Below are 15,727 nucleotides of genomic sequence, written 5' to 3'. Positions count from 1 at the left end.
TCTAACCCTGTATGGGCACACATAAAATGGTGGCGTGGTGGGAAAAGCCATACTGGTATAAAAGTCCACTCACCTTCACGTTAGATGAGATATCCTTACAGAAAAAAAACAACAGAACACAGTAGAGGACGAATCAACAAAAGAGCTTTTAAGAAGCACAGCACTAGGAGAGCACCGGGGGAGTTGGCTCATAATAACACAATAATCGTAAAAATGAAGCCGTGAGAGGGAGATGAAACCACTTTGGGCTGTAGAATTATGGGATTTCTTCAGGGTGGAATTCTGGAGGGGAGGTGCAGGATCCTGCTGTTTGGAAGCAGTAATCCATAACCATAATTTGAAGCAATATTGAAATGGATCAAAGGGACTTTGGGGGCGTTTGCAGCCATGAGCTCAATGAGATCTCTCCACCACAACAATGCAATTGCTCTGAGATGTCCTGCTCAGGTGTGATAGTAGGTACCAGGTGGATTATTAGCTAGTGAACAGTATAGCATAAAGGAATCATCAGTCATCATTTTTTAACAGCTAACAGCATCTACGTTGTTACAGTATTACAAAGTGAAAATATTTAGTCAAACACCCTCAATATTGTCAAAGATACATATATTTGAGTGCCACTTTGCGTCTTACCTTGGTTTCTGTGCGTCGCGTGGTGCCATCATCAGAGGTGACCACTGAGACGTGGGAGGTGGGGGTGCCTGGGTCCTCCTCTATGGTGACCGTCTCCTCCACCACCTCCTGCGGCTCCTGCATCATAGCCAGGGATGTGGCGTTACTGGGGCTCTGCTCCTGCACAGAAGGGGGCGGGGGGGCGGGAGAGCAAGATAATCAAGAGTTAATGGATGGATTTTTACATTCACTCGTAAGACAGCGTGGCAAAAAACCGCAACACATGTAAGTTATCTCCCATTAGATAAACGACAAGATGGAACTTAATAGGGCCACAGCTGCAACTAATTATATTAGACTCCAGCAGAGAAAAATAAAGCATAAATAAGGACATTGCAAATGAAGGGTATTAAATATAATGCCGCCCACAATTTGCAATGTGACACTCGAGCTCATCAACTAGCAAGATGTGAAGTGTGAAATGCAGTGCATGAATAATATTGTGTAGAAAATAACAGCACTAAAATATACTGAGGCGAAGAGATGAATAAGAAGAGTTTATGATAAAACAAATAAGCAAACGTGACACATGCAGAATGAAAGTCACTGCAAAGAAGATATTTTAATAGAATACAAGTGATCTAAAAACCGGCAATATTTAGAAAATATCAATCAACTATGAATCACTATTCATTATGTACTCATTGACTTTTCATCATCTACATCCTAATTATGTACAAGTCATGCCGATTAGCATGTACACTATTGATGCTACCAATCAAGGCACTGTACAGTCAAAATACATGGAGCACGGGCGCATTGGGGCATGGGTGCATTGGGGCACGGGCGCATTGGGGCACGGGCGCATTGTGACCCGTGTGAAAAACCATCAAAATGAAAACATCTTTTTAATAATTACCTCACTGGACTGTGAGACAACAGGGTAACTTTTGGGGTATTTGTATATTTCACGTTAAAATATGTCAATTAAAATCAATGTGTATCCATGATCCTGTAATTAAAACAATCCAGGTAATTGATTCAACAGTACGGTAAAAAAAACAAAAACAAGCTCCATCCTGCCTACGTGACATGGCAGACTTGTGCCCCGTGAACCACTGAGATGCCCATCATCCCAAAACACTGACATGGGACAATTCTGCAAAACAATACTACATAATTATTACTAGAATATTTGCACAGCAAATACAGTATTACTTATGGCATGCAAGTTATGGGAAGATTGTGGTTATGGTAAATAAACTATAGTAAAAGCCCATCCATGTCCAGCGTCACCACACCGGTAAGTTGCTAACAAGACTACGTTCCACAGCACTCCAAATAACACATCTGTTAGCACACACACTCTTGACAATACCTATATAGTATGAAAGAAAAAAACAATAAAGATGTATTTGTTCTTGTTTGTGTCTTGTCCTGACAGTCCCTGAATTATTTGACCCTGATATTATATCCAAACACTGCAATGCAGGGTAGCCACTCCTCACCTCTTGAGACTTTAAATTGAGTTTAAGCCTCTTTCAAGGCAAGCAAAAGCCTGGAGCGCAGGTTTTGATTCATATTTCATTGGGAGGCCATGGATTTACAGCAAAAGTGTCCATGGGCTAAGGATGAAAGTGAGTATAGTCCCTCACACCCCACCTGACTGTGTGGAGGTATGAGAAATATGTGCTTCCTGCTGATGGAAAAGGATATGAAGTCAGTGGTCGGAGGTGCAACGCCGTGTGCATGAGTGCGACAACATTACAGGTCTGGTGATGAAGAGGGGACGGAAGGAATTTGAGGCTATCATTGATTATCAAAACAGTAGGGAGCGGAGAGAGGGAGAGGAAATCAAAAGTAATGGAGAGGGCGGAGAGGGAAAGAGTTGGAGGATGAGGGTGTAGTGGAAATTGGAGTTTCTCTTTTTATAGGGGAAAAAGAGGAAGCAGGGTCTTGGGCAGGGGAGTCGAAGTGATCCAGTAAAGGGCCGCTGTGGCTGCAGGTTTTCATTTCAACCAAGAAAAAACACACCTGATTTGAGTCATGCAATCACCCGAATTGTCTTCACACAGTTGATTTGTTGGATCAGGTGTGTTCTTGCTTGGATGGAATGAAAACCGCGCAGCCACAGCGGCCCTTTACTGGATCACTTTGACACCCGTGTTCTGGGGCATCTACAGTCTAGATAGATGTAACTGACCTTAAGAAGTTTGCCCTTTGCCCCTTTAATTTGTGGACTTCCTTTCTTTCACTACGTGGGGGTGTCCTGCCAAAAAAAACAACTAATGCATGTTCAAAATGTAGTTTTTTTTTTTTATTTAAACCTTTTGATCCCCATTCATCTCAATCCAAAGGTAAGAGTTCAAATCCATCAGCAATCTATCTTTCTAAATAAAAAAGTCTCCCCCAGCATTCCCCAATATATCTCGAACTATTTTTAAATTCACCTCACGTAAAATAAAACAGTGAAAACAACTGAACCACGCAGACTATTTTGGTCCGACCAATTACACAAAGCTGGAGGTAGAGACAGAGTGAAGGCCAGGCGGAGCAAGTTTTAGCGCTGTTCTCTTCCGTGTTTTGTTGAAACACTAAAAGTGATGCTATTTGGAGGGAGAACGCTTGTTTTCTTCACGTCTTGAGAGGCACTAACAGGGAATCCATTGATTAGCCAGCTTCTCTCAGGCTTCAAAGCCCCAGCACAGTCCTCATTGATCTTCAGTCATTCTTGCTGATCAGTCAAAAGTTTGCACTTTTTATGTCGAAGATCTTTTTGCGTAATCCAACAACTCTCCAGCCTCCACATCCCTGCTGGGGAATAAAACCTGAGCTCTTGTTTTGGGTGTGTGCGTAATCTCTTTTAGCAACTGATTTTTTCTCTCTCTGTTTACCTGCTCCACTTTAGCCAGCAAGTTAGAGTCAATTAGCACGTTGAACTGAGCCGAGTTAGGTCATTACACTAGGAGAAAGGTTCCAAAGTCTCATTATTTGGGTTAATGACTGGTAAGGCTATGTGCTGCATAGAGAGAGACCCGTTTGTTTAAACACAGCCATTCCTGAGCTGAGGAAAAAGACATTTTTTAATATCGACCTCGGGCTAAACAGCACGGCAATGCTGGGAAGTGCCTTCTAATGGTATTCAGAAAAGGTCAGTGCTAATTAGTACCTCCAATCAACATCCTTTTCCTGTTCCATTATAAAAGTGAATTACCTACCTGAATTGGCACCCGGTGCTGAAAACAATGGATGACAAACCTTATTTGCAATCTCTCTGAGTGTGTACAGGACAAACTGGAAAGTGCACAATGTTTTTAATGACACTCGGAAGGGAATTAAAGAACAATTTAATAACCAAAATACAACATTGTGCAGACACAAGGCCCGCTGAAAAATATATAAATAAATAAAATATTGGCAAGGTCTTGCAATTTTCACAGTCAAGTTGAACTGTTTTTCTGCTTTTTAGCCTTGAGAGCTGCTTTTTGCATTTCACTGTTGAAATACATAGAGGTATTTCTTATTAGGGTCATGTCTCTTTGTGAACACTCTATAAAGAAATAAGTGAAGACTGTTAAAGAAAGGCAATAGCTCATTAGGCATTCAATTAAGATAATAAAGCCTTGTGTCAACTTGCACAAGGCTTGATTTATTGTTTCATCCTCCTGTACAGAATGAGGCAGATGCTGTGGATGATATATAAACTCGTCCTTGTTAGGTGAGCACTATCACTGTGAATGTTCCACCTCTGCGGCTCTCTGCTAATGAAATCTGGACAAATTTACTTCATTCCTATGATGTTGGATTCCCTTGAAGACTCTCTGGGTGAACTCAAAGGAGACGTCGCCAAAACAGTGGCATGTCATAAAAGCAGCACCGTCTTACTCTAGTTAAAACATACAGTGGACAGAGAAGAAGGAGGGAACCTTATAGGCTTGCTGACAAACTATCCTCTTGATCCAAGCTTAACGTGGTGACTCTTGTTCACTTTCTGCACTAAGTGAGAGAGTGGAGATGAACTCGACATTACAGCCCCTAAATAAATGATTAAAAGCCGTCTGGCTGTGTGCTAGCACGCCTGTCTGCCAGTCCTGGGGGAATCACGGGCATATTTGAGACGAGAATACTCAGGAAAGCATACTCTTTAGTCAAGGGCAGGAGGAAAGGACCATAGTGAGTTAATGGCTAATCTCAGAGAGATGAATGATAAAGTGGAAGAGTACAAGAGAGAATGTGGTAAGGGAAAAGGGGGGACGTTCCGGCACATTCAAATCTTGCGGAAATGGTTTGTATTAGCCAGTGAAATAGTTGTAACCTCCAGGTTGGTCAAGTTAGATTATGATCCAACAGTTGGAGGCTCAACTGGGTCACAAAAAGAAGGTAAAGCTGTCCGAAAGAAATAACCGAGGATCCCTTGAGCAAATCGTCTCAACGGGCCTGTTACCCTGGAACAACCATGGCTGTTTTGAACAGCAGGCTGTAAAAACGTGAAAGAAAGAATTAAACCTGGATAAAGACGATAATAACATATTAACAACACCTGGGAAAGAATACAAAATACAAGCTTTTCTATACCCAGGCAAGCCCTATTTTGTAAGGGTTTGGGTTTAGCTAGAGAGGAAAAAACACACATCTTAAAGTTCCTGAGACCGAGTAAATTTGTTTGTCTCCTCTCCATGAGCTGGACCCCACTTCTGGTGAGGAGAAAAAGGCTTGCGAGAGCTTTGCCAGTTAAATCACTACTGTTCAGCTACTAGTAAAGGAGACACTGAGGTCTCAGACAGACAGGGATTTGGCTCTGAAGAAGACCTAAGGATTTGTGAAAACCTGCACTTTATCCAGTCTGGTGTGGTTGGCTTTGACGAGCAGTATGAGGAAGAGGGCTAGGTCGGTGGGTTATAAAAACTCACCTTTCTGGCTTAGACAGAGAAGACTATTACACTGTCTGGCTCCTTAAAAAAGACAATTCTACTCTAATGTTGCTACATCACATAAAGCTACTCTGAAACATTGTGCTTATCGGGCCAAGAAAGAGAACAGACTTAAGAACTCCTACTCTTCCATAACTCAAAAACGTACAACCTGATCAATGCCTCCAAAAAGCAACACCCTTGAAAAGTGCCCTTGAGCAATCTCCCCATGGAGCATATTTCATTATAATAGATCATACAGGGACATCGGCTTCTTAAGAGCAACTAATCTGAACCGCAATGGATCGCTGTGCCGTGAAGAGAAAAGGAGGAGGAGGAGGAATACAAAGGCAGGAGATGAAGTGATACAGCGGTGTCAATTAGCGTCAGCCTTCTATCTGCCATCAATCCACACCCATTCATCATCTGTGTTCAATAAGCTGCTCAGCGTTGTCTGTGGATGGGGAGATAGAGCATAGGAAGGTGTGTAGGCAGATAAGGGGCTTTTCTTTCCCCCTGGACAGAATCACAACAAGACGACTTCAGTTGGAGTTAACAGCATGAGTCATCCCCGCAGCAGGTGTCCAAGGTGTACAGTACAAATAGTACACACATGCTATTGATGTTGGAGTGATAGAGGAGTATTACTAATAGTACAAATAGCAAGGATATAAACAGCATTAGGGATCGGTATGTTGAATACTATCGACTGAAATGTGTGTGTAGCAGTGAATATAAAAATGTGTTGCTTCTCTGCTTGGGCAGCACGGTGTCTAAGTGGTAAGTGCTGCTGCCTCACTACAAAAAGGTCCTGGGTTTGAGCCCCAGTGGGAGGCTTTCTGTCTAGGGTTTATATGTTCTCTAAATGTTTGCATGTCTGTCCTCCAGGTGCAACTGGTTTCCCCCATACCAGAATCGCAAGTATTTTGCATTTTAGTGTCATGTATTTGTCACGCCCCTGGCGTGTAAAGGCCTTTATGGCTGTTAACACCTCATTCGCTGTGAATAGGCTTCCATCATCTTGCTACCATGTCAACACTGATATGTGCAGTAGTTTATTTTGTGCCTAAAACAAAAATCAGGAAATGTCAAGTTTCCATCAGCAGTAACTTAACATGAGTCCTATTCAGCTGAGAGAACACAAAGACGTTTTTATTAAAGAAGATATCTGTAAATACTTACAAAGAAATTAAAACTTCAGACCGCAGAGTTTCAGTTAGAAGCTACAAGTGTCTTGAGAGCTGAGTATTTTAGGGGGGTTGTCCTGGGCTATAGCCATCCAGAAGCTGTCACTGAGCTCCCCAGGAGATGCTGCTCACACAGGGGCAGAGACGGCTAATGTCTCGTTTCTGGTGAGGAGCCATGACTTTGGAATATCCAAAATAACACTAACTTCACCCCACTTCTGTAACAGCACCAGAAAGCAATACAGGTATTTAAGTTGCACAGAAATGAGGCACCAAAATGAGGCACCAAAATGAGGCACCGAAATCTGCGTTGTCATTCGGCCGTATATGGATGTATAGGCAGGCAAGAAGCATTTGCGCGAGGCCCGGGCAGTGTGAGTACAAACGGGCCTGGGGGGGGGGCTAAAGCACGGGGCACGGTACGGACGGACAGTGTGAGTGCGCCCTAAGTTTCCCTTGACAAGTTGTCATCGTCACTCCCCATTCCTTGCCGTGCTGAGCTCGGTGTTTCTTTGTGGAGAGTGATGAGGTCAGAGACTAGACACCAAATATTAACACTGCGCGTGACATAATGAGCTCACTGACCAAAGGAAAATGCAGATCAAAGAACAAGTGAAGAACAAAAGGAATTTGACCACATGTTCAATGTAAGCATTTGGTACTAGACAGTATGTGATACCAGGCTAGGACCATACTTTATGTTGCAAATGTTATATATTTTTAATTGAGCTTGAACTCTTAAAACTATTGGAGAGGTTGAAATAGACATTGAGAGCTAGAGAGACAATCATCTAAAAGAAATCATTCCTAAGAACAGCACGACACAATTCCTGTTGTCGGTTTTTGCTGGTTACATGATGACAACAGTCTCCTCTCACCCCTGCACACCCTCAGTGAGCAGAATTCAGATATGTCTCAGTCTGAACACAGTGGGAGGGAGTTGGCAGTTACTTTCAGGTTGAGACAACAGACCCTGTCAGATCGCCACCTGGTCATGCAGACCAGGGTTCTCAGAGTCACCTTCCTTCCTCATGCACACACACACACACATACGCGGCATGCTCAGTCTTAGTCTGACCCCTGTGTGGTGACTAACAGGATTTCACTCCGGAGACATGCCAGCAATCATTACATGGCTCTTACACAATTAATCCTCCAGCAAGGATCGCCTGGCTAACCTTGGGTCTTCCAATTTCCAATCAGCGCCTTCTGTTTCGACCACCTGCCCTCTCGGCAGCGCTCCACGGCGAAGAATCACATGATGGAAGTTCAAAAGAGAATGAGAGAGAAAGAGGGAGCGTGTGGGAGCGTGGTGCACGAGGGTGACCCGTAAAAAAAACTACTGCGAACTGCAGCCGTGTGATCCAAACATCCAGCCAAAGCAAGGTTTGTTTGTGGGATGAAACAGAGGAAGAGGGGAAGTCAAGTAGAGGAAGGGGAACTAAAGAGGCTGACAATGCATGGCACACGCCCAAAACGACATGCTCTCCCAGGGTGAGAAGGAGAATAGGGGGCATTCAGTCACATATACTGTAACCCAGCCAGATCTTATCTCATTTACAGCCAGAGGTCCCAACTCTCTGCATGACTGGAAGTGCAGCTGACCTGGTGTTGGAGTGTGTGGTGGTGAACGTTGTGTATGTGTGCATTTATGTGTGGTTTATTTTTTTTAAATCCTTCTCGTCAACTCCTTTTAGGGATAAAGCAGACACAAGCAAGCTCACAAATAACTGTAGGGGAGAGGGCCAAAGTCCTGATGATGCAGCAGGGAATAATAGGACCTTAAACTCCCCTTCCCTGGCGACTGATCCTGGGCCAAATCTGGGCTTCTCTCCCTCTCTCATCTCCTTCACGCTTGGCCTCCTGGTTTCAGACGCCTCCATCATTTCCCACCCCATTTCTGTTTTTCTTTTACCTCTTCCCTGAAACTTGCCTCCCCCCACCCCACCTCTCTCCACCCTCTATCGATGCACCCTTTTGTTCCTTTGCACCAGTGCCTAGACAAAACTGGGGTTAGCCAGACAGCTTGACAGGCTCAGACCCTTAAAGACAGAGGCCACCTCCAGGTCTGACAGCCAACCGCCCAGCCACAGGAAAAACCTGCAGCTAAAGCTTGATTGCTTCCCGACGGGGCATCACGAACACATTTTCCCACTGCGAACCCACTATCTAGCGACAGATGGAAACCCCAGCTCGACCATCAGCAACATACGACACCATCTTAATTTCTGGAATGGCTGATATTCCCATTCAAATTGGCCGGGAGATGTTTTGAAACCTTCTGTAATTTCTTACATATGCCATCAATTATACACTGTACATACAAACACACTCGCACACATGGAGTCACATACCACATGTGTTTTCCTCAAAATCCAGGGCCTGGAGTCAGATTAAGAGTGAGGAATGCAGAAAGTCACTCAACTTGGAATTCATGGTAGCACTCAGAAACTCGAGCAGCAGGGAGATAAATAAGTTGTGTGGATTTTCAATAAGTAGCCAAAGAGACAGAAAGGGGGAGGAGGAACATAAATAAAAAACAAAAGGGAGAGAAACCACATGGAGCCAGTGGAGTAAAAACCAAAACAATGAGCCTTGTAGAGGGCTCAGCGCTATGTATAGGGTATAAATGTTTGGATAGCGGGTGCGGCCATAGAGAAAAAAGAAGATTCCAGCACTGTAGAAGCATATTAGCTGTAGCTGCCCACAGTGGACAGGTGGTGGGCAGAGTGCAGGGTGCTGGTGGGTATGCCGTGATAGGTTCTTGGAGGGTGGGTTGTTTGCAGGGCCCCTTCCGTCAGACTTTGGATAGCTGTCAGCATGACTCAGTCAGAGGTCTGGTGATTGGGGGGGGGGGGGGGGGCCTATAGTGTGTGGAGGAGGCTGTGAGACAGGCTTTGCCAGAAGCTCAGTTCATGTGAGGTCTACTGAAGATTTAGGGAGTTGGAAACGGGACATATGTTCCACTTCCTGTTAGGCTACCAGTGCAAAACTTATTGTCCCCTTGAAACCCTTTCTCCAAAAACTGTCTGCATGCCACGGGCTGTTCCATTTAACAGAAATTTACCCCACCTCTCACCACCCTCCATCTCTGGCTTTCTTTCTGTCTCTCTTTTGTAGAAAACAGTAAAGCCTGGGGCAGTTATAATGGAGGACTGCTAACAGGCTTAGCAGGGTGCTCTCACTGTTTTAGTCCTCCTCTGGGACTGTGGTGGCGGTGGTGGTGTGTGTACGGGATTCTCTACAGGAAGGAAGAGGGCAGGATGTCATCAAAACAGTGCCATATTTTGTACAAGCTAAGAGTTCTCAGACTGTTTTATGTCATGAACTCCAAAACAGACCCTATGAACTTGTTTTGCTAAATTGGTGCTATTACTGATTTACTTCTAAACTGTATAAATGTCTACACTGCCTTTAGGGATGTGACAGAGTAGGGACTGAAATGTGTGACTTTATTCACTCCACTGTGCTCTCCAGTTAGGACATTTGGCAGCAAATTAAACTACTCCTCACAGTGACAGGAAACCCCCATAACCTTCTGAAGGAGGCTGAAAACCCCCAAGGCACCTCCGCCAAAACCTGAACTCTGCTCTGAAAAACTCTTGTGACACACACAGATAACACCCCACAGAGCTGACGCAGTCCATCACAATAACTGTGACTGCTTTTCAAATACACACTCAGTCAAACGTGATTAAGCTCCCTCTGGGGATATATTTTTACGGGCTTGTGCCAACCGGCTGGTAAAGGATTGGGCTCATTTTGCGGGCAATGGCGTGGCATCTGAGCCAGAGGCGAAGGACAAGTCACGAGTACTGGGCGATGTAGAAATCCCTGCCAATTTACTGCCAACCTTCAACGGGTCATGAGATAAGGTGAGGCTGGATGTATATGTGTCTCATAAAGGAGCCATTGTGCAGCTGGATAAATCTATCAGGAGGCTTGAGCTACGGCCCAGTTACTTTATTTATTATTCTCTCTCTGTCAGATGAAACGCAATGTGATATTGCATCTACTCTGCCCTGCTCTGCTCAAAACGTCCCGTGTAGTGAGTGTGTGTGTGGATGTGTAGTTAATAGGTGTGAATAGGAGCATACATCAGGTCAGTGCAGTGCCCTCTAATTCTCTGAGTGCTTCCATCTGGACATGACAAATGTTCAAAAAGAACAATGAAAGTTATTGCCATACTGATGCATTAAGAGAACCAACCTGTTTATCTTTATTATTAACCTGATGTTCATTCATTTAGTTTCTCTTTTTGGCATTTTGTTCTCTGCTGCTGTTTTTCAATACTGTTTCAAAGGACAAATATGGATTTTTGCATCTGAATCATCTGATAGTCACAGTTAGGGTTGGGCGATATGCCAGAAGTACTCTATCTCATTACAATATAGCACATTGTAGCGTGTTTTCTGGTAATTCAATAAATAAATAGTCTATATGTGCGAATAAATACTTGACAAGTGAAAAGTACTGAGTATTTTCTCTTTTTATTTAGAACATTAGTGCAAAATGAACCTAACCTGCAAGGTTCAGAACATTTAGCCACTCGTTTTTCATTACGATAGAAAGGATATACAGAAATATATACAGTACGATGGGCATTTTTATCTTTTGACAATCTGTAGTGTCACGTCGTCCAGCCCTACGCACAGTCAACTAGATAATAATAAACAGCCTTGTGAATAATAACCACTAATACTGAATACTACAAAGTATGTACCCACCTGTCTCACTCACCCAATCTATTTTTGTTGACTAATTGATTCAGCATTACCATCAGTTTAAACCTTCTAATATCATGAAGTAGTGCCATTAAGCCTCCTCGTTTATGTTATATGTACAAACTTGATGATAAAGAAAAAACTTCCATTTTTCCAACTTTCCATAGGGATAATGACAGAGGACTGGAGCAAGCCTCTACACAAACACAGAGTCCTTCAGAGCCTGCAGTTTGGATCCGGGGTTTACTGTTAAACACTACCACAGATCTGAATTCTGTAGGTCAACCAGAGTACACAGACACCGTGCCCTCTTCAGCTCTCCAAAACACAGACAGGGCTCCCTCTCCTCGCCCTGTCACAAGTGAAAAACTAAGTCTGAGTATGCACGAAGAGCATTTTCTATGATAAGACTCATAATGGCAATAAAGTGAAGTGTGTATGTGTGTGTGTGTGTGTGAGGGGGGGCAAGGCCGCAATTTATTTACCTATTTAAATAAATAAATAAAAATCTGCACTTAATGTATTCAACCGCCACAGGAGGAGGTAAACAGAGCTAAATTGGATCTGAACAGGATCTGTTTTGGTTTTCTACAGATTACAATGTGTTGCAGTTAAGATTTTTAATCAGAGATTATTAGCAGCACAAAAAAACAACAGCTCATTTACAAGCTAATGGAAATAAGTCTACCTGATTTCCTCTGAATATTGAGTAGGGTGTGTGTGTGTGTGTGTGTGTGTGTGTGTGTGTGTGTGTGTGTGTGTGTGTGTGTGTGTGTGTGTGTGTGTGTGTGAGTGTGTGTGTGTGTGTGTGTGTGTGTGTGTGTGTGTGTGTGTGTGTGTGTGTGTGTGGCTCAGTGAGCAAGAGAGCCTTTTGAGTTTACTTTCAAAGCTGCAAGCTGATTATGAATATTTAAGACTAGGCACATATCTGAAAAATATAATTTTGGTAACGTGCACGCTAAATTAGCAGAGTACATTTTGAGCAGGAGCCAGGGTATAAAAATAAATAGCGTCTTTGAAGCTGTGGCTTTTTGACTATGAAGTGCTGTTTTTTAACCAAAACATTTTTTGGAGTTATTAAAAAATACGGGGAAAAAAACACATTTTTGAAGGAACACGAGAGCAAATGCAGAGTAAAGCCTTTGACCAGATCCAAAATGAAAAGGTGCCTGCTGCCCTGCTGGATAAAAAGGATGAGTAAGTGGATGGGTGGGGGCTGTGTTTGGGTGGGTGGGGTAACTTTGAAACTGTCTGAGAGTCATTCCAGAGCTCTGAAGAGCTCCCCAAGGTGTTGGATATGAAATGGCGTCCTCTTTCCTCCACTCAAGCGTTAGCACTCCTCAAATTTTATTTCTGTGTCATGCACTATTCATGCCCTGGGTCTGAGTTGTGTTGCTCTGCAGGTGGTTGGGAGGAAGAGGAGGATGCAGATGAAATATGGATTATCTCCTCTCAGTGTCTGGCGAAGCAACACTTTGCTGGCACCGCTGCTTTTCAATGTAGCTCCCCTCCCACTCAGCCAGCCCGCTGCAGGTCTTGCATCTGGCTACTAACATCCTGCCCAGCCTTTAATCAACCCTACACACACACGCACACACACACAAACACACCCGCAAACATCTCTTTCCATATCCCCCCATGATGAAAAACCTCCCCCCTCCTGCATCAGCTGCTGCTGTTCAGTGCTTTCTGTTCAACAGGAAATGCTGACTTCTGAAGATTTAGGTATCCAGTAAACAGGATCTTGACCCAAAATAGCCGTTAGCTGGAAGAGGAGAGATGACAGCCGACAGACTCTAAACTGTCCAATTATACGATGGGTCAGGGTAGTTTGGATGACAGATAACATCCAAACCCTGGTGAAAACAGGACTCCCAACAGGAAGGAAATCTCAGCCCAACCCTTCAGACTCCTCTGGGATATTAGCCAGAGCTGCTCTCAACCTACACACACACACACACACACCGCTCTACAGAGAATAGTACCGGGCGTCTAGATATTACCAAGACTGATTCACACTATGGATTTACATTAAAGGAAGATTCAGATTTTATGTAATTTAGGTGTTAGTTGTTTTCAGCAGTTTTGGCCAGAATTCATATTTATAACAGAAGTACTATTCATCGAGTTATCTGCTGAGATCTGTTAATGTGTCAACATCGTTAAAAAAGAAGATGTGGGGCAGGACAGGAAGTACAAGCAGTCAGACTATCAGGCATACTTTAAACAAACTTATATGGGAGTGAAAATGACAATGTTTCTGTTTGCGAAACTATTCAAAATATTGGAGGGATCGATCATTTTTGCATCAGTGTTCTCATTTTGTGTGAATGTGTGATTTGGATTTTGCACTAGTCCAAATTGGGATTTTGATAAAACTCTGATAAATGGTGCAGCCCAAGCAATACCATTGTCCAAACTATCCCTTAACATCTACTGTGTTTTACAGGACAACTAAAAGGAATAACCCCTCTTAGTAAGCATGTTGTTTAAATACTAAAATGTGACGATATTTCTCCTGGCGGTGAAAAGTTGTCTCACGATATCAATGCGTAAGTGGAAAAGGCAACAAAGTGACGATAAGACACGAACGATATGTAAGCAGTGAGCACTGTAAGAAGATAGTGCCGTTAGCGCCATAACACGAACATGTAACATGTGAGCCCCGCAGCTTCTTCAACATCGGGCTACAGGTTATAGCCACGATGTCGGCACCTGGCGAACTCGACGCCTCCTTTTGTGATGAGTAGAGAGAACACGTCGGTCTCTGCCGTCCGTCGACAAAATAAAGGTTTTTGTTGAAGTGCCCTGGTTATTTAAAAAAACATGCTTGGACAGCAGTGGTATAGCCACAATGGATATTCTATCAAATTCTGAACAATAAAGAGTAAAGACATTTCAGAAAAAATCAAGTATTAATAACTTCTTGTCTAATTTTGATCTCCAGTGTACCTTCACCAGCTGACTGACAAACATTTACTAAACCAAAATAGTTTTCATGTCGTCTCCATGAGAAGAAGTCAACTGTGTTGCAGCGAGTGAGACAGCCGGCAGCAGGTGACACACACACACACTGAGCTGATCAGTCGATACAGATACTGTTAATATGCTCAAAACATAAAGAGGCCTACACCGGGAGAAAATGTGGGCGTGGGTCGATAATAAAATAGAAATGTATGTGTTCTGTGAGATGAGCGAGTGGCGGTCCCAACACTTCGGTGTGTGGAGTACACGGTGAAAGGCAAGGGTGGGGATGTTTTGGACGCCGAGGCCCCCCCGCCTCGCAAGGCCCGGGGGGAGGGGGTGGTTTACTTTACCGGCGTGGGTATCGTAGTAAACACAGCGGCTCTGGTGAACACAAGAAGTGGTGCTTTTGCATGATTCTTTGCAGAGAAAATGTTTTTTGCAGATCAATGATTATATGTCAAATAAAGATCTATGATTGATGATCGTACATTTATGATGATGTATCTAAGTCTATGTAACCAATCTTAAAATGGGACATTCCAGACAAACATAACTGCATGATGTATGTATACACTATTTGTATGTCAATATATACATATATATACATTTCTTCAATCAAAGACAGCCCTATTTCTTTGCTCTGTTTGACTCTTGACTGCAGCAATGTCAAGATTTACTTTGGTGAAAGAGATAGAAACAATGGCCAAAACTACAAAAATAACGTATAGTTTCTAATAAAGAATTTTCTTCTAAGAAATGAGGAGTGTTTATGAACATTTTCCCTTTCATGTAACAGGAAGCTGCAGTAGAAAAAGCAGAGGAGGCCGGCAAAGACTTATTTTTCCAACTACGGCATTCATTGAACAAAAGTACACTTAACTAAAGGTGGTTAAGCACCATTTTAGTTTTGGAACATGAGAAGATTTTTGCATCGCAGACCCTTATTTGATCCATTCTGTGTCAGACCAAATGTTTTGCAGTTTCTATACTACCCATCAGGGGACAACTGTAAAAAGGCGACAGGTAAACATGTGATCATAATTGTCACATTTAAACTGAGACTCTACTGGGGATCATTTGGAGTGAGTAATAAAAACATGAGACCATTGCTCATTTTGCTGGGGGCCCCCTGAAACCTCATCAAGGACCTTTGCGGATCTCCAGACACTTTATAACAGATCCACAACACAACTATTTCAACCCAGGGGAACATGGGTAATCTAAAAGTCATTAAGCAAATAACAACAGTCATCATTGCACACTTCAGCGAGTGGTGCTTTGAGCTGGTCCAAACCAGAAGAAGTTATGCAAGAGCAGCTGATAGAGC

At 43.2% G+C, this 15,727-nt stretch overlaps 1 protein-coding gene across 9 annotated transcripts in view; it reads right to left on the bottom strand.

The window, feature by feature from the left end:
• The window catches only part of arvcfb (ARVCF delta catenin family member b), a 236,889-nt gene that overhangs the window by 88,456 nt on the left and 132,706 nt on the right, over positions 1-15,727 (bottom strand). For 6 of the 9 annotated variants that reach the window (XM_083912103.1, XM_083912100.1, XM_083912104.1 and 3 more), the window contains 2 exons: positions 634-792; positions 74-94 (listed from right to left, as the gene is read on the bottom strand). In XM_083912103.1, coding sequence (XP_083768229.1) covers positions 74-94; positions 634-759 — 147 coding nt within the window. In that variant the 5' untranslated portion in view covers positions 760-792. The remainder of the gene's footprint in view (positions 1-73; positions 95-633; positions 793-15,727) is intronic. The other 3 variants (XM_083912102.1, XM_083912107.1, XM_083912108.1) reach the window with 1 other exon arrangement.

Source organism: Echiichthys vipera (assembly GCF_963691815.1).
Source record: "Echiichthys vipera genome assembly, chromosome: 4".
Classification (NCBI taxonomy): domain Eukaryota; kingdom Metazoa; phylum Chordata; class Actinopteri; order Perciformes; family Trachinidae; genus Echiichthys; species Echiichthys vipera.
The sequence above is the reverse complement of the archived record's forward strand: the minus strand, read 5'-3'. Positions and strand labels throughout refer to the sequence as shown.